The 24,713-nt window shown below is 36.6% G+C and overlaps 9 protein-coding genes across 9 annotated transcripts in view; 3 read left to right on the top strand and 6 right to left on the bottom strand.

Annotated features, from left to right (window-relative positions):
* CBG25547 overlaps positions 1–1,446 on the top strand; it is a gene marked incomplete at both ends in the record, with an annotated part of 2,661 nt that extends 1,215 nt beyond the window's left edge. Inside the window, 2 exons of the mRNA XM_045242156.1 lie at positions 926–1,186; positions 1,318–1,446. Coding sequence (XP_045099360.1) covers positions 926–1,186; positions 1,318–1,446 — 390 coding nt within the window. The remainder of the gene's footprint in view (positions 1–925; positions 1,187–1,317) is intronic.
* Positions 1–2,998, bottom strand: part of CBG13037 — a gene marked incomplete at both ends in the record, with an annotated part of 6,943 nt that extends 3,945 nt beyond the window's left edge. The window contains 2 exons of the mRNA XM_002630535.1: positions 2,445–2,534; positions 2,708–2,998. Of these exons, the coding sequence (XP_002630581.1) occupies positions 2,445–2,534; positions 2,708–2,998 (381 nt within the window). The remainder of the gene's footprint in view (positions 1–2,444; positions 2,535–2,707) is intronic.
* CBG13039 lies at positions 1,889–2,377 on the bottom strand (the record flags this gene model as incomplete). The annotated part of the gene is made up of 4 exons (XM_002630536.1): positions 1,889–1,960; positions 2,013–2,139; positions 2,185–2,290; positions 2,338–2,377. 4 exons carry the CDS (start codon positions 2,375–2,377, stop codon positions 1,889–1,891), a joined length of 345 nt encoding a protein of 114 aa, XP_002630582.1.
* Positions 2,999–3,543: 545 nt separating the features above from the next.
* Positions 3,544–5,700, bottom strand: Cbr-cah-2 (the record flags this gene model as incomplete). Its single annotated transcript, XM_045242155.1, has 8 exons — positions 3,544–3,630; positions 3,686–3,907; positions 3,956–4,110; positions 4,728–4,794; positions 4,840–5,016; positions 5,064–5,186; positions 5,452–5,588; positions 5,655–5,700. 8 exons carry the CDS (start codon positions 5,698–5,700, stop codon positions 3,544–3,546), a joined length of 1,014 nt encoding a protein of 337 aa, XP_045095036.1.
* Positions 5,701–6,144: 444 nt separating this feature from the next.
* On the top strand, positions 6,145–6,189 carry CBG25548 (the record flags this gene model as incomplete). Its single annotated transcript, XM_045242154.1, has 1 exon — positions 6,145–6,189. One exon carries the CDS (start codon positions 6,145–6,147, stop codon positions 6,187–6,189), a length of 45 nt encoding a protein of 14 aa, XP_045099361.1.
* A 6,360-nt stretch (positions 6,190–12,549) lies between these two features.
* CBG13041 lies at positions 12,550–14,054 on the bottom strand (the record flags this gene model as incomplete). Its single annotated transcript, XM_002630538.2, has 5 exons — positions 12,550–12,703; positions 12,750–13,086; positions 13,130–13,313; positions 13,357–13,593; positions 13,986–14,054. The coding sequence occupies 5 exons, from the start codon at positions 14,052–14,054 to the stop codon at positions 12,550–12,552; spliced, it is 981 nt and encodes a 326-aa protein (XP_002630584.2).
* A 1,953-nt stretch (positions 14,055–16,007) lies between these two features.
* Cbr-nas-23 lies at positions 16,008–19,050 on the bottom strand (the record flags this gene model as incomplete). Its single annotated transcript, XM_002630539.1, has 10 exons — positions 16,008–16,091; positions 16,931–17,055; positions 17,099–17,333; positions 17,379–17,544; positions 17,591–17,785; positions 18,060–18,459; positions 18,509–18,675; positions 18,717–18,796; positions 18,843–18,932; positions 18,979–19,050. 10 exons carry the CDS (start codon positions 19,048–19,050, stop codon positions 16,008–16,010), a joined length of 1,614 nt encoding a protein of 537 aa, XP_002630585.1.
* Positions 19,051–20,897: 1,847 nt separating this feature from the next.
* CBG13044 lies at positions 20,898–23,782 on the top strand (the record flags this gene model as incomplete). The annotated part of the gene is made up of 7 exons (XM_002630540.1): positions 20,898–20,943; positions 20,997–21,066; positions 21,115–21,237; positions 21,772–22,032; positions 22,218–22,393; positions 22,730–22,870; positions 23,604–23,782. 7 exons carry the CDS (start codon positions 20,898–20,900, stop codon positions 23,780–23,782), a joined length of 996 nt encoding a protein of 331 aa, XP_002630586.1.
* Positions 23,783–23,870: 88 nt separating this feature from the next.
* Cbr-srab-14 overlaps positions 23,871–24,713 on the bottom strand; it is a gene marked incomplete at both ends in the record, with an annotated part of 2,586 nt that continues 1,743 nt past the window's right edge. The window contains 3 exons of the mRNA XM_045242153.1: positions 23,871–24,033; positions 24,079–24,210; positions 24,255–24,358. Coding sequence (XP_045095037.1) covers positions 23,871–24,033; positions 24,079–24,210; positions 24,255–24,358 — 399 coding nt within the window. The remainder of the gene's footprint in view (positions 24,034–24,078; positions 24,211–24,254; positions 24,359–24,713) is intronic.

Raw genomic sequence — 24,713 nt, 5'->3', positions numbered from 1 at the left:
ACCTATTATACAGTGCTCCACAAAATGATGCTTCCACCCTCCGTGTTTACAGAAACACCTATTTAGGTCATTTTTCGTGAGAAGGTGTCAACATGAAAAATAAAAGTCTCCCTTCAAAACCTACGTACTAAAAGTTTGGACCCATCACCGTAACCCGGAAACGAGATACCGGAAAAAATCCAAAATCACGTTTTGGTCGATCCACAAAATGATGCTTCCACTCTGAAAAAGTGAGGTTTTGGAGGTTTCTGAGCTCTGCGGCCACTCTTTGAAAGCCTGAATCTGAAGAATTTAGAGTATCTGACCCCCATACACTGAGACTTTAATACAGGGTTACTGAATTCCGAATTCCGGTTTCCGGAAACTGAATTTCCGGATTAAAAATTCCGGATCACTGTTTTTGGATTCTGTTTTATGTGTACTGAATTCTGTGTACTGAATTTCGGAATATGCGCTCCGGATTCTGGATTCCGGAATCCGGATTTTTCGATTCCGGTTTTCTGGATCAGCTTTTTGAATGAATTTGAACGTCCCGAGAATCTGATATTCAGGTTTTCTTGACGAGCAAGAATTTAAGGAAGTTCCCGGGAGGTTACGAGAGCTTTTGAGATTCTGAGGGATTCTGAATCAACTTGGGACTGAAAGTTTCTCCAAGATTATGAGAGACGACTTCGATGGATCCCGCTCTAACTAGCACGACCTCCAAAAAGATCATCGTTCATGAAGACGAATCTCCAATTCCTGCTTCTTTTCCAGAAAGTTAGAATTCCGCGACGAAGAGGCGTGTCAAATTGTACATCTTTTTCGAAACGAAGTTCAGTTTGATCGAACCTTCCGATAAAATTGCAGCCCATATCATCACACCTTCTGCTTTGAAATTTCTTCTGGACAATCTCAAATTTTGGTTTTGAAAGTCTAGTCAGAGCGAAATCCTGGACCGTCTCTTATAATCCTGGAGAATCTTTCAAAATCCCAAGTTTATTCAGAATCCCTCAGAATTTCAGAAGCTCTCGTAACCTCCCGGAAACTTTCTGAAATTCTTGCTCGTCAAGAAAACCTGAATATCAGATTCTCGGGACGTTCAAATTCATTCAAAAAGCTGATCCAGAAAACCGGAATCGAAAAATCCGGATTCCGGAATCCAGAATCCGGTGCGCATACTCCGAAATTCAGTACCCAGAATTCAGTACACATAAAACAGAATCCAAAAACCGTGATCCGGAATTTTGAATCCGGAAATTTAGTTTCCGGAAACCGGAAATCCGGAAAACGGATAACCGGAATCCGGAATTCAGTAACCCTGTATTAAAGTCTCAGTGTATGGGGGTCAGATACTCAAAATTCTTCAGATTCAGGCCTTCAAAAAGTGGCCACAGAGCTCAAAAACCTCCAAAATCTCACTTTTTCAGAGTGGAAGCATCATTTTGTGGATTGGCCAAAACGTGATTTTTGGATTTTTCCGGTATCTCGTTTCCGGGTTATGGTGATGGGTCCAAATTTTTAATACGTAGGTTTTGAAAGGAGACCTTTATTTTTCATGTTGACACCTTCTCACGAAAAATGACCTAAATAGGTGTTTCTGTAAACACGGAGGGTGGAAGCATCATTTTGTGGAGCACTGTATATCTTCTACCAAGCCTGAAGAAAAACGTTTTAAAAGTTTTTTTCAACTCTGATTCAAAAAAAAACCAATTTAAAATACTTAGAAAGTCCTGAAATATCCTAAAGTTAAATGTGATCCGGGCCCGAACTCTTTCCATTACCAGTCTGCAGACTGGTACTAGTCTGCCTTCTGATTTTAACACGAAGATTGATAAGCTTTTATTCTGCATGCTACAAAAATTGATTACAATAAAAAGATATGGCAACAAAAAGCGCATCATGTCGATTAATGAGCATTGAGCAGATTCATTTGCAAATCGATGGTTCCAGAAAGAATCGCATCGTGGTTTCCGGTTGCCTGAAGTGTTATTATCAATTTTGAAATTTTTAGTCGAAAAATAGTTAATTACATTGGAAAACTCCTGGTCACTATTATTGATCTGGGAGTTTTTGGTAAAACAGGGAAGATTCAAATATCCGACTTTGTCATCCTGTGTTCCGTAGATAGAATAAATGTGGCTTCCTTCGTATCTTTGCCTGAAATCTGAAGATTTGAAAAGTCAAATCATAAGTTTAAAATACACTGAGTTGATATTCTTCAAAAATGAAAAGAGACAGAAGAGACCATTTACAGATGAACAGGCATTAGTGATAGGCAAAACACAAAGATAGGATGCTTTATTTGCTCCTGAACATACTTATGAGTTACAAATTTTTAGTTAAAAATTTTCAAACCTGCAACTGAAATGTAAGTTTCAACTGAGCTTGGACACATTTCCCACCAAGAATCGCCTTTAATCAGATATGTATTATAAAAAAGTTTTCTACTTGGTTTTGAAAACCTTTCTGACAATTGGAGACACTAAAGAATGTCCAAGAATATCAACTTTTTGTTTAGTGAAATCAGCGACCACTTTGATGAAGTTTCTCATCTAAAAAATTAAATAATCCGTATTCATGTCATTAAAAAATTATGAACCTGTTGAACAAATTCGCACTCCATAGAAACGTCTGTAGCAGGTGTGATTTATGCACTTCCACTACCGTAGGTGGTTCCATAAACCTGAAAAAAATACTTCCATACGAATACAGTATAGAAACAAACGATCTCTTGGCTCCAACCATTACTGAGCAATGCGTTCCTTTGTCCAAAGAAGTTTCCAGCATTATTAGTGGTTCCATGAACAAGAATGACTGCTCTTCTACTAGTCGGACTGTACCCATCATGAGTGCCTCCTCCGTAACTTCCAACTGCTCCCAAATCGTTTCTCGCCAAGTCATCATACATTTGTTGCGAATAGTTGTTAATTATAAAACTCTTGAAACTGGCTGAGAAGTCAGCAGACGCCAAACCCATGACAAGGAATAGAAGAAGAATTGTATGACGAGAAACCATATTTAAAGAGTTTGGGAGGAAGGTCTTTCCGGCACATTCTTCTTCTATTCGCAACTCTTTTTATACTCCAGTTTTCAGTCATAATACAGGAAAAGAAAAAATTTATTCAACACAAAACATTTGTGTTTCAGACAGGGAAATAAACATTTCTGTGTTCGTGATTACCATCAAACTGTTAAAGAAGATTAAAAAGAAAATACAGACTAGGTTTTTTTTATTTGGTTTTAAAATAGTTGATCTATGTTCATCATTTTTATTGAACTGGAAAATGAAAAACGAAGTTTGGAATCTAGTGTAAAACCTGTATTAGGAGGGCCCCCATAATAGAAAGGCCCATGTTTTTTTTCCAATAAGGTTCTAGAGTTAATTAGATCAAGTGATTAATGTCAAACACTTTATTTATAACATAACCCGTATTCATTAAGGCTGAAAGTGAAAAAAAATACGACAAAGTAATTATTCAGCAAGTGATTTTTTTGGAGCGGGAGTGAGCAGAGCGACGAGCATATTTCTAGATGTTTTGAGCAAAAACACGTAAGAAACAATCAATATGACCCGATTTTGGAAATTTCATCAGGTCGAATGTTCTCGATTTCGAAAACTTCAGACTTTCGTACATATCTCCGAGAAACCTGCAATAATAATAATTAGTTGGGAATCCCAGCTCTAAAGGGATATTTCACTAACCGAGTCATTCCTCTTATTTCTGCCTGGATTCGCTCTGTATCCCATTTCAACATAAATATTCGAGGGACAACTTGACGATGCCGCTGATTCTTTCGATCCAACGTTGATATTAGTTCTTAGAAGTCGTCCATTCAAAGATTTCAGAGGCCTATATGCAGGTGTCATATAAGAAGGCTCCGGTTGTTTAGTTTCTGTCTTTTGTAGTTCGTTCCAGATTTGAAGCTGAAAATTCTCAATAAAGTAATTCTACTCATACATTTGATCTCTTACATCATCGTTAGTTATGTAAATCGGGTTGTTCAGGATGACCCATGTTACAGTTTCATGGCATCCCGGATAAGTTAACGATCCTTCATACGTCACGTAGTGAGATGTTTTTGGGAGTAAAGCGGATGGTTGAAAGTCGGTGAGATTCGTAGACTGACCTGGAAGAACTACTACAGTAATCTCGAAAAATTTTTTCGAACCTAAAAAATAGTGTTTTCCTGATATCTTTTTAGGGACCTAGAGCGAAGGCCTAGACTTAAAAACCTGCTGTATAAGGAGAGTGGTTCCATGAGAATCTTCAATTTAAACTACCATGGCATTAGAAAAATAATTCAGGCCCATTTTACTATCTTAGGATTGCAACAACGACCAAAAAATAAATTTCAAAATCTAATCGGAATTTTCAGAATTTCCGAGATTTTCCGTTTTGAATTTTCTAGCATTTTCTAGGAATCATTCAAAATGCTAAAATTTCGAAAACTGGAATATTCTAAGTTTCGGTGTTTAAGACTTTTTAGGATATGGAATTTAGAAATGAATTTTTGAACAAATGAAATTCATGACTTTTAGAAAATATTTTGAAATTTCTGGACTTCCTGACTTTTTGTCTGGAGCATCAAAAATTGAGTTTTGGAAATCAGAAGTTGGTAATTTTCCGAATTCATAATTTAAGGCTTTTAAAACTGGGAAATTTTTGAATATTCAGAAGTTCCGAGTCTTGACATTTCGAATTTCCTTATTTTTTAGGATTATTCAAAAAGAAAAATAATAGTACCTTTATAAGTAATGCTTTGAGAAGCAACAGTTAGCCTTCTCAATTCGACAGCAGTTGTTTTTCCAATCTGAATTCAAAAAAGTTATTCAAAAAAAATGAGAAAAGAACGTACATCAACGATAACAGAAACTGCTAAAAGGCCTCTTGGAGACGTCATGGCTACACTGAAATTCGGATAGAGTGCACTGTTGTATGCCAATAGTTGAATCTCTGCTGGAAATCTGACTCTATCCACAGTGTGCTCTGATCCTTTCTCTCCTTCATCTGCTCTACCGAAATGGACGCTTATCTGGAATCGATGTATTCGTTTTGATAGGAATAACAGGATAAGCTTACTTGATGAAGATTGTATCGATAAGGCATTGTGGGTCCTCCTGTGATGTTTATTGTGGGCTTATTTGGTAAATCTTTTATTGTCACTACTGGCAGTTGACCCGTATTTTCGAATACTGCTTCCACCTGATCAGAGAATATTGATTACCGTATTTGCTCTAATAGAAGCCCATGCTATACGTATGAGATCAATTATCTCGGTTCCTTCAAAATTTATGAAAAGTTCGTCAACTAAGAAATTGTTCATCCTAATATCACCAATGTTTTATCAGTTGACAGATTATTGATATCTCTCATGGGAACCGAGATAAATGAGCTCAAAGTGCATGTGTAGAGTGGGCTTCTATTATAGCAAATACGGTAGGAAGTTCCGAACAGAATAAACACTTACAATGTTTCCTTCGATGTTGATAGGCATTAGATGAGGATCGTAGAGAAGCTGTGATGGATCAATGTTGACTGGTGACTGCATCTGACCGGCTGTGCACATTCTCCAATCGCCATGGAGAAGTCCCCAGAAGTCAGGACCTTAAAAAGTTTAATTAGTTTTTTTGATAGTTTATTGAAACGTTTTTTAATCTGATTAGTGCTCACCTATGACACAAGGATATATACAGGCTGTCAAGAGCCATGGTATCATAATATTCTGTGAAATTTTCTGTAAAAGAGAAAAGAGAAGAATAAGGTTTTAGTAGTGCGAGTGAACAAAGCAAAGAAGAAGAAGAAGAGACATAAAAAAAGTGCAAGGAAAGTTGCCCGTGACAACTGACACAGTACTTGTTCGTCCCGAATTATTTATGAGTTCTCTCGCCGGCCTAATTGGTGTCGAAAACGGCAAAATGTACATTCGAAAGTAGGCTAAAAGACGGAAGAAGAAGAAGAAAAAGTGTAAAAGAGAAAGAGAGTGAGACTAAAAGAAGGGAGATTGATGGGAGATCTATTTTTTAAAGGGCGATCGGTAAGAGGACACTAAATATTAAGATTGCTGGCTCATCTGGAGAGCACACCTTTCAACGTGTTCTTCTCCGGAAATGTGCCAAGAAGAGACATCACACATTTTGCATATTTAAATCATCAGTAAACGATGAAGAAGAAGAAGGCGGAGTACATGAGATTGATACAATTGTGAATAAAGCACCGGAAATCTTAGTGCGAAATTAGAAAACAAGGGTTTCGGGAGCAGAGAATTGTACTCCAAATTCTTCGTCATAGTACATCAAGAAGAGTTTTCAGAATTGTAGTTTTTCATCTAGCTACGTTTTTGGCTATCCTTTAAAAGTTCAATTCTGATTTAAAATCTAGAGAGTCTTTTTTTTGAACTGTCTAGTTAGTGGTCTTTTGAGTTTCAAACTTGAATGATACAGAAATTTATGGAAAAAACTCTTTTTTGCTAAAAAATTTCAAATTTGGTAAAATTGATACATTTCCATGAATTTCGAACGAGAATTCACCAATTTTCAAATGAAAATTTCCTGGAAAAATAGGCCGAAAAACAGAATGGCCTCCTCTAATTTAAGGGCTCCTGTAATAGGAGAGCCTTCCGGAGGTACCTATCAATAGAAGGGTCGGCCCTTCTAATACAGGTTTTACGTTAATTTCCATAAATATTGAGCTAAAAATAGTCGGAACGGTTCAAAATAAGCCGAGTTACAATTTTGTAAAATTGTACTGAGATTTAGAAATCTTTGTAGATTGTAGTTTTTTGGACTTAGAAGCTGCAAACTAGAAAAATGACTCTCAGTAAAATTTCAAAACCGTCGTAACTCGGCTAGTTTCCCACCGTTTTCAGCGGGTTTTTTTCTGGAATTTTGTCAGGGTTTTTTGAACTATAAATTACACTTTTTTCATTACGGAAATTTTGTTGTTGGATTACCGTAAAGCCTGTAATAGAGGGACCTTCTCGCTGTCAAGTTTGAGATGACTTATCTCAATTCCTTTAAAAAATATCAAAAACTTTTTAATTGATAAAATATTAATGACATTATGATAAACATTTTATCTGTTGACTACTTTTTGGTATCTTTTACAGGAACCGAGATAAATTGGGTCAATTTAATATGTTAGGGGACTGTTCTATTACAGGTTTTACGGTAAGTTTTGATTAGCAGAAGATCAGCAGAATTTTCAACAGATTTAAGAAAATGAAAAAAAATTTCTAGAAGATTGTAGGTTGAGATTTTTCACAAAATTAATCCGTTTGTTTGGTGTTCCTTCTAAAAACAAAAAATAAGGATTCTGTAAACAAGGCGTTAGACACCTGCGAAAAGTTGAAAAGTGTCCCACTGAAATGTCTGGAGAGTCACTTTTCAGAGATATTCAAAAGAATCTATTGAAGAAATAAGGAGTGTATACTATGATGAAAGAAAATGGAGAATCTGACAACTGATGGTGCCAATTATTTGAGTATTATATGCAAAAATATCCATCTTGAAAACGCACGTTTTCCGTTTTTATTGTTGCGAACAAAACTGACTGACTAACATGTCGTTTTCCTTGGGAATACAACTGGGAGGGCCGAATTGGTTAGAAATTAGATTGGTGAGGGGAGCCAAAACGTTTATTTTGACGGAGTCTCCGATTAGAAGAAGGCGTTGAAAAAGGGTGCACCGCCCGACCACTTTATCCAGGTATTCTCTATTTTTGCAGGAAACCAAGAAGTTTTATTAGGCTAAAAGCTGGTGGTACGTTTTTAGTGTTTCGGTGTCAAGAAATGCATGAGAATGGGCGTGGAAAGAATGTTGCCGTTTTGATACTCTCTCCAAAAATGAGTTGACGACGAAGAAGAGGTGCACACGAGTAGGCGCGAGAGAGCTCGTGAGCCCCCCTTTGGACAAATCGTGGGAATCTTTTGGCCAGTAAATTGATGAATAATTCTTCTGATTTCGGGAGGGAGGGATCATCATAGGAAAATAGTGAGAGAAAACTAAGAGAATTAGAAAATAAGGGTTCGAAGGAATCTGTGAATGTCCGGCGAAGAAGTACTTGGCACTCGTCTTTCACGTTCATCAGGAATTCGGAAAGAACAGGGTGGCAAAAATATGTTTAGCAGGAAAATAAAATTCTAGAGAGAAGATTCATTGAGATTTTGTTCCTCTTGCTTTCTAAACGGCATTGAAAGAGCTACAGTACCGGTCGATAAGATATACAAAAAGGTTGATTTTGGATCATTTTCAGGATTCCGGCTTTCAAGTTTCCTATCACTTTGAAAACGTTGGAGGGTGTAAAATAGTCCTGGATTGAAAAATTTGCTCTCATATAGTTTTTTGAAAATTCCTAGTTTTTCAGCTATTTACCGATTTCTGGAAGACACGCTTGTTTTTTTAGTAAATTTAAAGAAAAATTCGGAATACAAATTCCTGATATTTGAATTGCAATTCTCCAAATAAATATGATTCCGCGTCACTTCGAAACCAGTCATTTCGAAACCTTGGTAATACAGGCGAATGGAAAAAATTCAGACTACAAAAACAATTTCAGGGCATTCAAATATGCTTTTTCTGAAAGAACATATTCTGAAATTCGAAAAAACCCCAAATTTAATATTTCCGAAGCGGATTCTTTTTTGAATTTTTGGAGTTTCAGAATGTGCGCTATCAGAAAAAGCATATTTGAAAACCCTAACATTGTTTCTGTAGTCCGAAATTTATCCGTTTGCATGTATTACCCAGGTTTCGAAATGACTGGTTTCGAAGTGTCGCGGTTTCGTAGTGACGTGGAGCCATAAACATAAGGAAAAAATTGGTAAAAAAGATAAACTTCAAAGAATTGCAAAAAAAATCCATAAATTCAGTTAGTCACATTTTAAAGGAAAATAGTAAAATTGAGTGTTGGGTACTTGGTCAACAACACAGGAAACATTTTTCTTATGTTAGGCAAAATTTTTGTTCCAGAGTCATTGTCAACAAAAAATCCCATTAGGAACCAAAAAAATCTATCATTTCTATACTCTACTTTTTTTTAACGTTTTCGGCAGAAAAAGGAGGTAAAAAGAAAAAAAAAAGAATTGTAACGAACACCTTAACGTTGCTCTCTTTCTCTTTTAGACTATCGTTATGATCGTGAAAAAAACGAAGAGATTCTGGAAAAAAAAGCATCGGAAAAGACATGCGCAAAGTGAATTCTCGCCGCGCGGTCGAGACGGAAATTCGAATTTTGTGAGCCAAAAAAAGGGTGAGTGAGTCCTCGATTCTGTTTTTATGTATCAGTATTTTTTCTTGTCTTGCAAAAAATGTATATAGTCTAAAAAAGTATATGAAAACACTTACCTCCGAATAAATCATTGTCAAAAGTCCATGGATACTGTACTCCATCAATTATTGTTAAAAGTTCTGTTGTGATGTATAGTAGTATCAGTTTTTTGCGCATTCTGAAAGTAGAAGTTGAAAATTTGGTTTGGTGAAGAAAGTTGGAAGGAAAACGGATAATAAAGCAAAGAACCATAAATCATGAAAGGAAAAAGTTGAGTTAGGAAAGGATAAAAGAATTTGAGCATATTTTTAAAGCTGGGGGATATGAAAAAATAACTATTAAGAAATTTTGCCTCTCGAGGAATTGAACTTGTGGGACGAATATCGAAGGTGGGGCGACTGAGCCATGCGGAAAAACTGAGCCATGCGGACAATATCGACTGAGCCATGCGGACAAATCTAGAACTGCCGTTCGACTTTTCGATAAGCTTTTAACATAAACTTTTTTATAAAGAAGGATCAAACTACCAAAAAAAAGTTGTGTGGGTCAAACTGGTCATTCGGTGCACTTCCCCGGATATCCAATAACCATAAATTTTACGAGTTACTCACTTGGGAGACCCCCGTCTATTCCTTCACATTAATCCGACATTTTTCATTTTCGCGTGTATGAAAGAAGGAAGAAATAAGAAGAAGCAATGTCTTTGGGACCCGTAGAAGTACCAGGAAAGTGCCCAAGTTGAAAAAAAAGGGAATTCAGAATGCTTTTTCTGGTTGGGAGAAAAGATATTCAATACATTGAAAAGATGAGAGGATGATGGAAAAACGAAAAGAAGGGACAGTTTCTCACGAGTCGCGCTTTCTAATTGGGTTTCTTAAGGCAATAAAGGGGGTCGGTCGGGAAACGAAAAAAGAAAAAGCGGAAAAGATGTGCTGATGAGATTGGATGACCTTTGGGGCCCATCGCGAGAGCATTCATATATGGGTTAGTAGTAATGGAAAGAAGTATGAATAAAAGAAGAAGAACCCTGGGAAAGTTTTTTTTTCCTAGTAAGACTTCGGGAGAAGAAAAATATGATAAACTGAAAAATAAGCTACGAGTGGCTGATATGATAAACATAGCGGCTTAGAGGGGGTCTGGAAAAAACGAGAGGGATAATAAATAATGGATTATACAAGTTTAAACTGAAAAATTCGAAAAAACAAAAGTCCAAAAATAGAATACAATAGGAGCTTAGGAATCAAGTTGTTTCAAGATGTTCAAAAATTCAGACCTCCGAAAAAAACCATACTTGGAAAATCAAGGTCTGACCTGCGGACCTGGCCGGGTCTGGACGGCCCAGGCCGGCCCTAATTTTTCACAATTGAAAATTTCTGAAAGTTCAGAATTTCTGTTTCTAATTCTGAAATTTTAATTTTTTCAAAATTTGAAATTTCAAAACCTTGTTTCAAATTTTGAAATTTCAGATTTTTTTTTCAAATTTTGACATTTCAGAATTTTTTTTTCAAATTTTCAAATTTCAGATTTTTTTTCAATTTTTGAAATTTCAGATTTTTTTTTCAAATTTTGATGTGGAAAATATTTTTCAATGACACTCCAGAAAATGTTAAAAATTTTTTAAAGTGACCCCAAATTTGTTTCAGAAAATATTGAAAACTTGGGCCCAAACGGGCCGGACCAGAGCCATGAGAATTCTAAAAAAGCCCGGCCTGGCTCGTTGCTCTTGCTCCAAACTCCTACCTATGACCACAAAGCCACAATAACTCAATTATTTTTTTTCGAAAACAAATCTTATAAAATAAATCTGAATTGACTTTTCTTACCACCCAAAAGTATCAAATTTCTTTTTCAAAAATCGGGATAAAGCCAAGAAAGGAAACGAACGATTTGGTACAAATACTTCTTGCCATCTTCCGGAAATGCTCTCAAATTGCAAAGTGCAACACACATGTCGAGCAATTTGGTGAAAAATGTAAGATTCGATTAGATCCGGAGGTGGTGGTGGTAATTCGAAAAGTCATATCTAGAGAGAGACAGGAATGGAAGGCCCCGTTTGGCACATCATTTACAATTCTAAAAAGGGAAACGACACTTCCGTTTCTCCCCCTCCTACTCCAAATGTTAATTTATCCATTTCTGAATACCTTTAATGCGTTCTTCTTCCACAATTTTAGAATACATGAAAAAAGAGGGAGTAGAAGTGATGGAAAAAATAAAGAAAAGCGGGTGTCTAGGAGCACTCATCTCCGTCTTTGTGCCGCTTGTTCCTAGCCTAAAAATCGCTGTGTCCAGCTCTTTCTAATCTGTTTTCAATGACCTCCTCAAGCCGCGTTGTTGGATTATCAAGAAAGTGCGGGGAAGTCCAAGGTTAGCGAAATTCAAAAATATAAAAATATAATTCAATATATCAGTCACTTCTAGAACAAAACTTTTGCTCTTGCCCGTTTCCGACAACAAGCAACGGAGGTTGGATTGGTAATTGGATTGGTGAGAGGGTGTCAAAACGAAGTGACAAAGTGTTATTGCTTTCTTTAGATAAAAAAAGAGCGTGGAGAGCAATAAAAAAGGAGGGATCAATCGCCTTTTCAAAGTAATAGAAGAAACTAATGATACCAAGAAAAGACCAATAGAAGGGCCCCTTTGATAGAAGGGCCCTCCGAGAGTGTCTCGGAAAAATAGAAGCCCCCCCCCCCCAATGTGACTTTTGAAAAAAAAACCTAATTTCCGTACGTTTTCGGGGAAAAATATTCCAGAAACTTCATGATTTCGCAGAAAATTGTTGAATTTCTATTTTTTCTTCCCAAAATTTCTCAATTTTCTTGAAATTGATAGATTTTCATTCATTTTGAACAAGCATTCGGCGAAATTTTCGATGAAATTTTCTAGAAAAATGGCTGGAAAAATAGAAATGCCCCTCTAATTGAAAGGTTCCAGTAATAGAAGTGCCCCTGTAATGGGAAGGCCCCCGTAATAGATGGGCCATCCGAGAAGGGCCGGACCTTCTAATACAAGTTTTACGGTATCCCCAATTCCTGTCAAAGAAATGAAAAAGTTGTCAACTATTTAATCATAATATCAGAAATGTGCTGTCAGTTGATACATTTTCGATATCTTTCATAGAAGCCAAAAAAATAAGCTCAAACGTGAGTGTGTGTGCCCTTCTATTACAGGTTTTGCGGTATCTTACAATTTACTTTTTTATCTATGAACACATTCAAATAAAGTTTAATTCGGACTGATCCTATGTTCTTGTCATCTGAAAAACAATTTTCCATTTTTCCTAAATTATTTTAACCACCCCCTACTTGATAGAAGCCCCTGCTTCCTTCTTCTTGAAATCGCAACGTCGAACTTTCTCGAATTCCTTCGGCAGTGTTGGAGATTTGAAGCATCTTTCGTATCTGCGATGGCAATACACGTCATTGATCCGAGGGAACTGTGAATGATCTTGTGCTCTGCAACTAATTTTTTCAGAGAGTAACCTAAAAAATATCTTGGAACCTGCGACAAATCTTGATTAGGAAAACAATAGTGCCAATGAGTGCAACCAACCACCAGACTGTTCCAGCAGCTATGATATACAGAGCATTTTGTGCATTCTCATCGTCTTGTGCCAACTCATGTGGATAGGTTTTGTAGTCCCGGTCAGTCTCATGAGTTCCATCTTTGAATGGTTCCTTCAGATTCATATGTAGTTGTGTCAATGTGTGATTATCAATGGTTCCCCAGTCTCGATCTTTTCTTAAAACCGGAGCATTAGCAAGAGCATCGGCGAGAGGGGGAGATCGGTGAACAGTGGTGATGTAGTTGTACAGATAGAATGGTGGATTTTCTTCCGCTGAAAAAAACAACTTGAATTTTAATTTTATGAAACTTCCCACCTTGGTTAACAGTATCCGCAAGCCATACCAAACACCTCAAGTTATCCCGATACTCTGATTTCACATTTTGATTCACTTGTAACGAAACATTCGCCATCTTTGCAACAGTCTTTGCATCTTCAAAAGCTCTAGGTTCGAGACGAGTTTTCGGTGCCTTGTCATGTGCAAACCTAGCAAGCATCAACTGAAAATTCGTTGTTTCATAAATACAAAAATGTTGAACCTACCGTCCAATATTGCGGAGAATTGCAGTAAGTTACACTACAAACGCAGATAATCCAATTGTGTTGATAATAGCACTTGTTCTTTTTCAATGTCTCCGGAACTTTCCCATTCAGGGTTCCAGCTTTGATTTTACCTCTGAATGTGGAAGCACAGTCCGACATTCTATTGACAACAAACTGATGTTCAGTAATATTAGCATGGAAACTGGCATAGCAGTATGTTTCGTCTGTGTGCTTCGTCTAGAAAATAAAATCTTGAATCAATATTCGAAAGTCTGGCTCCGCGTCACTTCGAAACCAGTCATTTCGGAACCGGTTCGAAACCGTGGTAATACAGGTGAATGGCTGATCTTCAGACTACTAAAACAGTTTAACGGTTTTCAAATATGCTTTTCCCGATAGAACACATTCTGAAAATCGAAAAGAAAACTCCAGGAATTGGTGTTCTTAAAAGAAGAAACAAGCTTAAATTTTTCGATTTTCAGAATGTATTCTATCAAAAAAAGATTATTTGAAATCTCTAAAATTTTTTTGTAGTCTGAAATTTATCCGTTCGCCTGCGTTACCACGGTTTCGAACCGGTTCCAAAATTACCGGTTTCGAAGTGACACAGAGTCAAAAGTCTGATTTACATAATTCCTGGCTTCATGTTTCATATAGGATTTGTCGGTGTCAAAGATATCCTCTGGATCGAAGTTCATCTGGGCACAATATTTGGAACATAAGCTGAAAATACGAATATATTATATTTCTCTGAAATTCTAAAATTCTAATTCACATTGAAAAGATGGAGATTGTAAGCGTCAGAAAGGTTAACACCTTCATGATTTGGAGAAGCTTTCGATAACTGCAAAAAGAGTTTTAAAACGTGGGAGGAGAGGGAAACAAAAATATAAAAATTTCCAGATTTCAACACGTTTCTAAAGGACGCTACTGACAATGACCTAGATTTTGAATAGTGATAAATTGGAATTTCAAGACGAGATATCTCTCACTCGAAATACAAATAAAAAATGTTGTGCTCTTCAAATCTTAGTTGTTCAAAAGAAAAAGGAGAACAAAAAAGAATTATGAATCAGAAAGAAAAGAAAATAGAAGACATAATCCTTGAACGGTTGAAAAAGGGGATTGAAGTGTCTCAAAAATGACAAATCGACCAAAACTTCGAAATAGTAATCCTTAGGAGAAGGGGACTCTCGAAATATGACTTTTTTACTCTTTTTTCCCGGTGCACACAACTTTAGAGAGTATTATTATATGGCTCAATGGTTTTGTGTGACGTTTTTCAATGGCCCCCAAGACTAATCTGTTTTTTTACTTTTGCAAACCACAAACATAAAGAAACAAAAATAATAAAGAATCAAAAAGAAATAGGAAAATGAAACAAAGAGGGAAAAAAGGTTAATGAACAGTGACTACCTGGATGAAAAGGAAAAAAAGGAAGGGACACTGAAAACGAAGGTGTAGGATGAGAGCCGCAGAATTTCATTCAGCTGCTCGCTCATGCATTTTAAGTGCCGTTTTGTGACAAGTTACCCGTCTAATCGACATGACATTTCGGTCTGAGCAATAGGTTTGAAAATCAGAGAAAAATGAACTCAGAAAATGACAAAAGATTTTTGAGATTTCGGTGTTGATTGTTTGAATCGATACCGTAAGCCCTGTAATAGATGGGCTCCAAACTCTACCTTTGAGCCAATTTATCTCGGTTTAGGTTAAAGATATGAAAATTTGTCAATTAATAAATTGTTAGTCATAATATTACAATCATTTTATCAGTGAACATATGTTTGATATCTCTTATAGGAGCCGAGATAATTGAACTCAAACTTGACAGTCTGGGGTCCCTCCAATTACAGGTTTTACGGTATACAGTAACGGTCAATAAAATATACAAAAACGTATTTTTCAGTTAATTTCGACCATTTTCAGGACTCCTGGATCAGGAGTCTGGAGCTCGGCTGTCAAACGTCCAATCACTTTGAAAACTTTGGAGGTTAAAACAAACCATCGAAAACTTGAAAGCCGAGCTCCAGACTTCTGAAAATGGTCAAATTCCACTGAAAAAGAATATCTTATCGATCTCTCGTCAGAGCAAAAAACTGATTCTGACTTGCTCATTTTGTAACTTAAATATTTTTTGAAAAAGAAACAAAAATTGAAAGCCTTCATACTAAAGTTCCTGAAAAATCCAGAAGGTTTTGAAGGTGGCAAAAATGGAACGAGAAAAAATATTTACTTTTTGCCATGATGCCAAACACTCCTCCTGCATGCGACGTTTTTTAATCAGAACGGAAGAATGCAGACGTCCTCGCGAGCACCACAAGAGAGTAGTTTTTGTTGTTCATAAAAATTATTCAGTGCCTGAAAATAGATGTTGTACAAAGAAGGGGGAATAAGATGAGGAGCCGCCTCGACTAATATGGAAAAGCAAGGATCCGTTTGTTTTTCCGTAATTCCAATAAGTTTCGTTGGGGCTCTTTCACACCAGACTGATGATACTTGAGAGGGACGTACTTGAAAAACAATCAGAATTTTTGAATGGAGAAAAACGAAAATAAGTGCAAGCTTTTTCTAGAAATTTTTTTATGTGGACAAAATAAATTATGTAAGTGTGTGAGATCATACAAGTATAGTTTTTCAGAAAAATATATTCAAATTTCGACAGAGTTCTCATCCACAAATTCGCGGCGAACCAATGTTTCGAAATCTTCCTGACCGATATTGTCTGATTGGATCTGAAATGGAAAACTATTTTTCAAATTAAAGGTACCAGCATGTTTGCCGCTCCTCCGGCGCTTCAAACGCTGGCTGGTGCGCCTTTGGCGCGATTTAAGTTAAATCATTTAACCTATTTATTTTATCTGTTCACCGCTCCTCACTTTTTGTACGCAATAAATCAATATTAGGTCACGTCCCCTTCTTCTGTCCACGTTAAAAAAAATCCACATTTTGGAAAAAAAACTCGGGTTTTTGTAAAATGGCACTCTTCAAATTTTATTGTTTGATAATTTTCACAAGCCCTTCTCTCTGGTAAGAAGCCATCTGCCTCACGCTTCTTCTTTTTGGTTCATTTTCTTTTTGATCTTTTGATTGGTCGAATGCGAAAAAAGTACTAAAAGGCCCTAAGGGTCGCCATGTTTTGGGGTTCATGGCTAGGTGTTTTTCACTGAACGTCCCCCAGTAGCAAGAGATTCAATCAAAGATCAGAAGAAATGAACAAATATCAATAAAACGCGTATGCATGGCTTCTTACAAGAGAAAAGGAACTTTGGAAATTATCCAACAATGGTCCTCGGAGACCATGAAACCTTTCAAGTACTGAGCCTTTACGTGGCGAAAGGGATCAACAGACGAAGGTCTGGCTAATCACACTAGTTCGTATTCAATCTGTTTCTTATCAATTTCCATTTTTGAATTAAACTTCATTGTTCCCCCTACTTGTACTTTCCGCTAATCACTACATTTTTTTGGAATTTGTACTCAATTATTCTAGAAAAAAATCAATTTTCGAACATTTTAATGGAATAAAATATTTTGTCGCTACTCCCCTTTTAAATTTTTTCATTCATCTTACCAAATATTCCCTTCGAATGGCTTCACTGTCGATGGAATCATCAAGATATTTTTCCAAAAACAATGGATTGAATCCAGAAGACGTTGCGTTTCCGTCTTTCGGACTACGGTTTTGAGGATGATCCACTGAAAAATGTATTATTGATAAGAATGTTTAACTTCTGCTGACCTGTAGCATATCTCAACTGAACGAAAGCTTGCGCTTTTCCAGCAACCACCATTACGGGAACAGTATTTCCCTGAGAAACCAGCGTTTGAGGTTTTTGAAGTTTGCAGCAGAATCGTGCTCCGGTTACAGTTTTATCATCATACATTTTCAGTTCAACTCCTTCTTCATAACATCCTTGAACGCAATTTCCAATCACTGAGTCCACAATTACAACAATACGTTTTCCAGGAGGAGCCTATAAAGTATATTCACTTTTCTGAATAACAAATTGATTACTTACTGTAATGTGATAGTTACATTTTCTAACTCCATTTACCAGATACTTTGGTTTGATGTTAATTGTAAACTTTCTTTGCGTCTCACCAGCAACCAGAATTCCATTACATTTCGCTGGATTTGATGTCTCGATTCCTGTACAATCCTTTCCTCCATATCCTGGTGGACACCTACATTTACAAACCCATTTTACAAGAACAAATTCAAAAGACTCACACACAAACATTGCAATTTCTCGGATGTTGATAGCCTCCATTGACACACTTAATCTTGTATTTACAATTGGTTTCACAGTTGTAGTGCCTATTGATTTTCGCCACATCTAGAAATGAAGGTCCTCGGAATTGACCCATTGTGTTTTGCATGTTGATATCCTTGGCGATTATTGTATTACCTCCATCGATGGAAAACCGGAAAAAGTTTTAAATTTTCAGGCTCCATAGCCTACTGTAAAATCTGTAACAGAAGGGCCCTAACTTTTAACTTTGAGCCAATTTTTTTCGGTTTGTGTCCAAGATATAAAAAAGTTGTCAACTGATAAAATGGTTATCATCAAAAATGTTTTGTTAGTTGACACATTTTTGATATCTTACACAGGAGCCAAGATAAATTAGCTCAAACTTGACAATCTGGGGCCCTTTTATTACAGGTTATACGATAAATAGTCTGTAGGGATCAGTCTTACTCGGTTGGTCTATAATGCATCACACTTCCAATGTCATATTTCTGACCATAGGTTTCCATATTCCTCATTCCAACTATAGCGAAATCGTAAAAGTTCTTCTGTGCAATTCTCGATTTTATAATTTGAACATAATTGTTTCTATCATATCTTGATTGCTCGTGAAATAGTCCAAGCGCATGAGCTAACTCATGCGAAGTGATTCCAAACATTTCACATCCCTCTCCTATATTCAGAATCTGTGCTTTTTGTGCTTCATCCCTTCCAACTGTACTCCAACATCCTTCTTCCTCAGCGGACATCAACAAATACACTTCTTCATTTGTCCGTTTTTTGAAATTGACACATGTGTTCTTCTCCCAGAACGAAATTGCCGCAATCAGTGAGGAGCGGGATTTGGGGGCTGGAAAATTGTATTTTTATGAGATTCACAAATAAATTTGAATTCTTACATAAAGATGTATGAAGCTCGTAAGGAACATAAGGTAACCAAATTGTACTTGGATATTGAGCATTTCGGAAAGCAGTTCGTTTTCTTCTTGGATGGTCTAATTGTTCCCGAACAATGTTGGAAAGGTGTTCGAATGATAGATGGATGTCTCCTTGGAAGAGAAGATCTCTGTAAAATCCAGTTTGTATAAAAACTTGATGAACTTTTACCTTTTAGATCTATTAATATCTGAAATACTGCTCAACCGATCCGTATATTCATGTTTTGGATACGAGATTCCGGGAGGATCCTGAAACAGATTGAATACAAAAAAAGGACATTTGAAACCAACTTACACTTCCAATATCCGGAGTTTCAAGTGCTGTGATTGCACCCAATATATCCCGAAGTTTGAATTGTTGGAATGGATTTATTAAATCAGTCAGCTTAAAATCAGATATAAAAAATTTCAAATTTTCAAAGAGTACTCACTTTAGGAATCTTCGGTAGCTCTACCCCATATGACCCGATAAATAGTGTCCAAGATAAAAATAGGAAGCGCATTACCCAAAATGCCACCAAATTCTTCCTCTAGGGTCTGAGAAGTCGGATAATGGAGGATCAATGAAGGCGTCTGGTCTGGTTATGTAAATGAATATCTTAGAAACGAAAGGGGCACATTTATTCCGAACAGACTTAACAAAAAAGAAAAAGAAAAAAGAGGTGAATGAAACTAAAAAGATCAGCATCGTGGGCAAACATAGTAATGTCTGGTGAAGGCGTCAAAGTGGCGATATGTCAGCTTTTCTTTATCGTCTGATTGATAGAAAAAAGAAAGAAAAAAGAAGAGACATATTGTTGTGTAAAGACCATTGAACTTGTCAAGAGGTGTGGCGTGCCAAAAGTCCAGAACGTGATTGGAGGATAATCTGAATAAAGTAGATGATGTAATGCTTTTAGGAACATCTTAATTAGATATTTCAGTGGACCAGAATTCTGATCAATAAAGGAGACACTTTTTTTGTGAAATTTTAACATTTCAAAAATTCATTTTTAACTATCAAAACTTCAAAGGGGGACTCCGACCAAAAATGTTTGTTGCCATTTTTTTTCCAATTCTATGTATTTTCCTGATATCATTACAAAAAAATTTCAAAAATGCCGTCAAAAATATGAATACCGTAAAAACTGTAATACAAGGGTCCCCGTATTGTCAAATTTGAGATGATGTATCTCGGTTCCTAAGAAAGATATCAAAAATGTGTCATTTGTTAAAATGTTGGTGATTGTTTGTATCTTTGAAAGGAGCTTAGATAATTTGACTTAAAGTTAAACGTTCGGGGCCCTTCTATTACAGGTTTTTGGCTACGAAAAGGGACGGAAATTTTAGGCGTCCCACCGCCGTGGCCTAGGTTTCTGACTGCGCGGGAACTCAAATCCTCGTCCCTTTTCGCAATCTTTTTAATAATAATAATAATTTTTTGCTTTCAACGGTGTTTTCAATTTTTTTTAACGAAAATTTTCGTAATGATATTAGGGAAATACATAATCTTGGAAAAATTTTAGTGCAATAATTAAAGTTTCTGACTCTACATAGTTGGTTATTTTGAATTTTAAAGATTTTTTTGGATTTAAAAAACTTTGGAATTCGAAGAAAATTTTGGATTTCGATGTTTCTCAAGATTTTTGAAATCCAAAAATATCTTCAAAACTGAAACTTTTCTGTAAAATCCAAAAAAAAGTGAAATCCAAATTTGTTTTTTTTCAAAATCCTCAAATTTCTTTAAAACTCCCGCAAGAAGACAGGGGTATACGGTATTTGTAGGCTTTTAAATTGAGTAAAAGTTATCAAATTTAAAAATTTTTAAATCCGATTTTAGCTATTTTCATGAAGTTTTCTTTAGAGCAAAATCTAATTCTGATTTCAAATTTTTTTCGCTCTTGACACATGTTTGCAGAGTTCCTTTTCTCCATTTTCAACTCTTCATATTCAATAACTTTACTCTGTTATGCTCTAAAAGTTCTCCCTCACCATCAAATATTTGCTTTCCAATCCTCTCCCTCAGCTTCAAAAAGTTCTTCTTATCAATTTCCGTCTTCCAATTAAACTTCATTGTTCCCCACACTTGTACTTTTTTCCTTCTCATTTTTATGATTACGTCAAAGCTCTCACTTTCAACATATAATCTCTCCTTCTCGCCTTCGTCAGGTGTTCTCTCTCAATCGATGATTTTGACCCAGATATATATTATTTCTAATGCTCTCTTTTTCATTCTCCGTCTCTCTTTCTCTCACCGCTTTACGCATGATTCATTCTCAGTTTTTTTCATCCGCTGACGGACGGACGGTTCTACTTTTATTTGCTTTTCACTTTGGAACCTCGTTTTGAATATTTTCATACGTTACAGAACATGTCGAGACAACATGAACAACCACCAACACCGACTTTCTCTGAGAGTGAGTTAAAATATTCAGAGACTAATAAAAGAAAAAATTGTACTAAATTCCAGTTCGACAACGTCTTCAATCTGGGGAAGATTTCGATCTAGCACATCGTCTACAAGAACGAGAATATGAGATGTAACGGAAGTTTGCTTTCACTTTTTTTAATTTGATAATAATCGACAGGTACTACAATCACAATCGTAATGTTAATGGAACGATAGTGAGTGATAGAAAAAAGACGAGAGAAGAACAAATGGCAGAGGACGAACAGGCGGCTTCATTGAGGAGAATGGGCTTGGCTGAAAGGTTAGGCAAATATAATTTTGTGAGAAATTTTTGGAATTGCATCTACCGTAAAACCTGATTTTAGAAGGACCGCTCTTCTATTGTTTCAAGGTGCCTCCGGAGGGCCCTTCTATTACAGGACCCCTTCAATTAGAGGAGCTCTTTTATTTTTTTTTCAGCCATTTTTTCCTAAATTTATCGTCGAAAGTCTAAAATCACCGAAATTGAGCAAGTTTTTGAGCAAAAAGTTTAATTTCACCAATTTTTTGCTAAATTGTAGAATTTCCGAAAAAAAATTATTGAAAACGTACGGAAATTGTTTAATTTCAAAACACCTTTTGAAGGGGGTCTTTCTTCACAACGAGCCCTTCTAATTTTTCAAGCCCCTCTTGGAGGGCCCTTCTATTAGAGTGGCCCTTCTATTAAAGGGGCCCTTTATACAGGTTTTTCGGTAAAAGGTTTCAACGATTGAATATGGCAATGAAACAGCGTATAATAAAATTTTACTAGGTCTACATGAAATTCTGTAATGTCTAACATCCTCCTTATTTTCAGATGTATGACAGATGAAGAATATGCCAGACAGCTTCAAGAAGAAATGGATCGTATGGATGCTGCAGAGCAAATGGATAAAGATGTTCAAATGAGAGAAGATGCTAGACTAGCATGGCTTCTTCAGCAAGAATCCTCCGGAGCCTCTGTTTCCCAAGCAACCCCTAACCAAGACTTGATTTCATTTGAAGAACCGGTACGGAGTGGAGTTCGATATGTAACGGAAATCCAATATAATAACATGGCTAATCAGTTTCTCGGTTTGTACATGATCTCACACACCACCCCAACACTGAATTCAGAAGATGAGCAACCCTCTTCTCAACCGAATCAAATCATCAACCTGTCACCCACTAACCCGTTTTTGCATGATGTTGAAGAGTATTACTCACAACAACCGAATTTGTGAAGTGTGTTCTTTTTTGACTGGCTAAAAACCAAACAACTAGAATCAACATGCTTGTTATTGTTTTCAGCCGATTCCATCATCCACAACAACGTCTTTTTCTTCAACATCACAATCGGCTAACAACTCATGAATCATGCCAACTTTCGCTTTCCATGGTTAATCATATACTTTCATCTGTGTATTCCGTTTTTAATAAACAGATCCAATTGTTTTTTGGTAGTTCAAATATACATATTTCTGAAGAGAAAGAGAAAGAGGTCAAATGTATTGTAATTGGTGTAATTGGATCCAGGTAGGAAATAAAAATCACACAGAAAATGTTCGAAAAGAACAAGAGAATGGGTGGGGGAGGGAAAAAAGAAAACAAGATAGGTCAAGAGAAGGAGGGAGGCGGTTGTATTTAAGAATGACCGAGACTGGTCCGACCTCCGATATTCTGGTGTCTTCCTACCGTCGTCCACTTCCTTTTCTATTTCTCCTTCAACAACATGAAACATTTTCTCATTGCTTCTCTGGTTTTCGCGGTCAGTTTTTCTTTTCATTTTCCAATAGCAAAAAGTCATTCATCATCGCCTCACTTATATGAACATCTTGTTTTCTTTCAGACAATCGTCTGGAATGTTGAATGTGAAACAGACATGTATGATGATTCGTCAATTGTTAAAACAGAGGAAACTGAGGAAGTGACACCTTGTGAGTTTGGGAATCTGGTGGTAATTTTGGAAGTTTTGGGAGGACTTGCATTCCTGTAGTTCTCAACTAATAAGTACTTACAATTATGCAGTTATTCAGAGGGAAGCAACGCATCAATTTGCTGAATTTTTAGGACCCTAGCCGGCCCGCGGGCCGCGCTGGCCCCTCAAGAATAACTTTATTGTGTTGCAGTTCTATTATGTTACAGTTTTATTCTACTCAGTTTTATTAACGATTAGCGCCAATTTTTTCTTATAAAAAGCTGAACATAATCAGCGGTTTGATGGGACCGCGAAGCCAGAATTTCTAGGCCACATCTTATCCTCAGGGAGCTACACGACCAGCCAAACGAGACCCTTGGAGGAAATTCCATGCACCTTTAATTTTTAAATTCGTAAATCGCTTCATTATTAAATGTGCAAGGGTCTCGCTTGGCTGACCGTGGAGTCCACACGGACAACGGCCTAGAAAACTGCATTTTTAGTTGCCACGGCCCTATCAAATTTCTGATTTTGCTTCGCACTGTATAAGAAAAAAACCAGGAAATTGCTGATGTCTGAATAACAGATAGAATAGTCCAGAAACTTAGAAGAATTTAAGATTATTTTCAAATCAGACGCTTTTTGCTTTTCATACATAAAATAAAAATATTCATTAAAACATGTCATACAACTTCAATGATCATCAAACCATGAGTATACAATTTTTCTGGCAACAATGTCCTTCCTTTCAGGCGCATTGAATGAAGTGTGGATGGTCTGTTCGTCTTGTGAAGAAGAATGTGGAAAACCTCCTCAACCATGCCCCAGAATCTGTCAACCAGCACGTTGTCAGTGTCCAGCACACAAAGGATACAGAAGAAATAGCAAAGGAGAATGTGTTTTTTGCCATGATTCAGTACCAAAACTTTAGTTCCTGATGGTTTTTCTTGTTAATACTTGTACGTACATTTTATCAACCAGTTTTCAATGTCAATGAACGAAAAATTCGATTATCAATGTTACTTTTTCCACATCTCATTGAGCAAATCGAAATGAGTATCTGATTCTTTTTCCAACTGTCGACTTGGTCGAGATGTGATCATGGTATGCGATGGTGGTGGATCTGGTAGCATTTCACTCGATTCTTGAGATTCGGGATTGAACAGAAAGGGAAGAGCTCTTCTGAACTTATGTCTGTAGAGTAATAATTATGTTTTTGTAAATTACCTTGAAGCTAACCGCAGTTGCTTATTCTGGAATACAGCAACTATTGGGAATACTACTGCGTAGACTGGAATGACCAATAAGACTACTTCAGAGAATGGAGCAAAACCGACTATTAGTCGATCGTCGGCAGATCTGAATTTAATAGAATTAATGCAAATTAAATAGAAATAACTGACCTGTACATTATCGCAAACATCAACATAGATCCAAGTCCAATAAATCCGAGGATCGCATGAACGGTAATCGAAGGAATCAGAATTTGCATTATTTTCACATTTTCCTAAATTCGAATACCGTAAAACCTGTAATAGAAGACCCCCCCAGAATGGAAAATAATGAAAAGTGACTAAGGGAAATGAGTCGAGCACAACTTTGTTTTCCGATGAAACCTCCTTTACTTTTCTTTTTCTTTTTTACGGAGGTCTAATTTATTCAAGAATCTATTCACATCTGAAACAAAAACAATCCCATCAGTCACGTCTTCTTGGTCTTCTGATTCTCAACATAACCAATTTTGTTGAGAGGGGGAGAAGAGTCTCAACGCTATTTTTTGTTTGGTGTTACATTGGTTATGCACATAGTAAATTCTGAAAGCGCGCCGCCTTCTGGAGCCGTCTGTGATTCTAATTTTAACT

This window comes from Caenorhabditis briggsae (assembly GCF_000004555.2).
Source record: "Caenorhabditis briggsae complete genome, chrII, whole genome shotgun sequence".
NCBI lineage: Eukaryota > Metazoa > Nematoda > Chromadorea > Rhabditida > Rhabditidae > Caenorhabditis > Caenorhabditis briggsae.
This window is presented reverse-complemented; position numbering and strand designations above follow the sequence as displayed.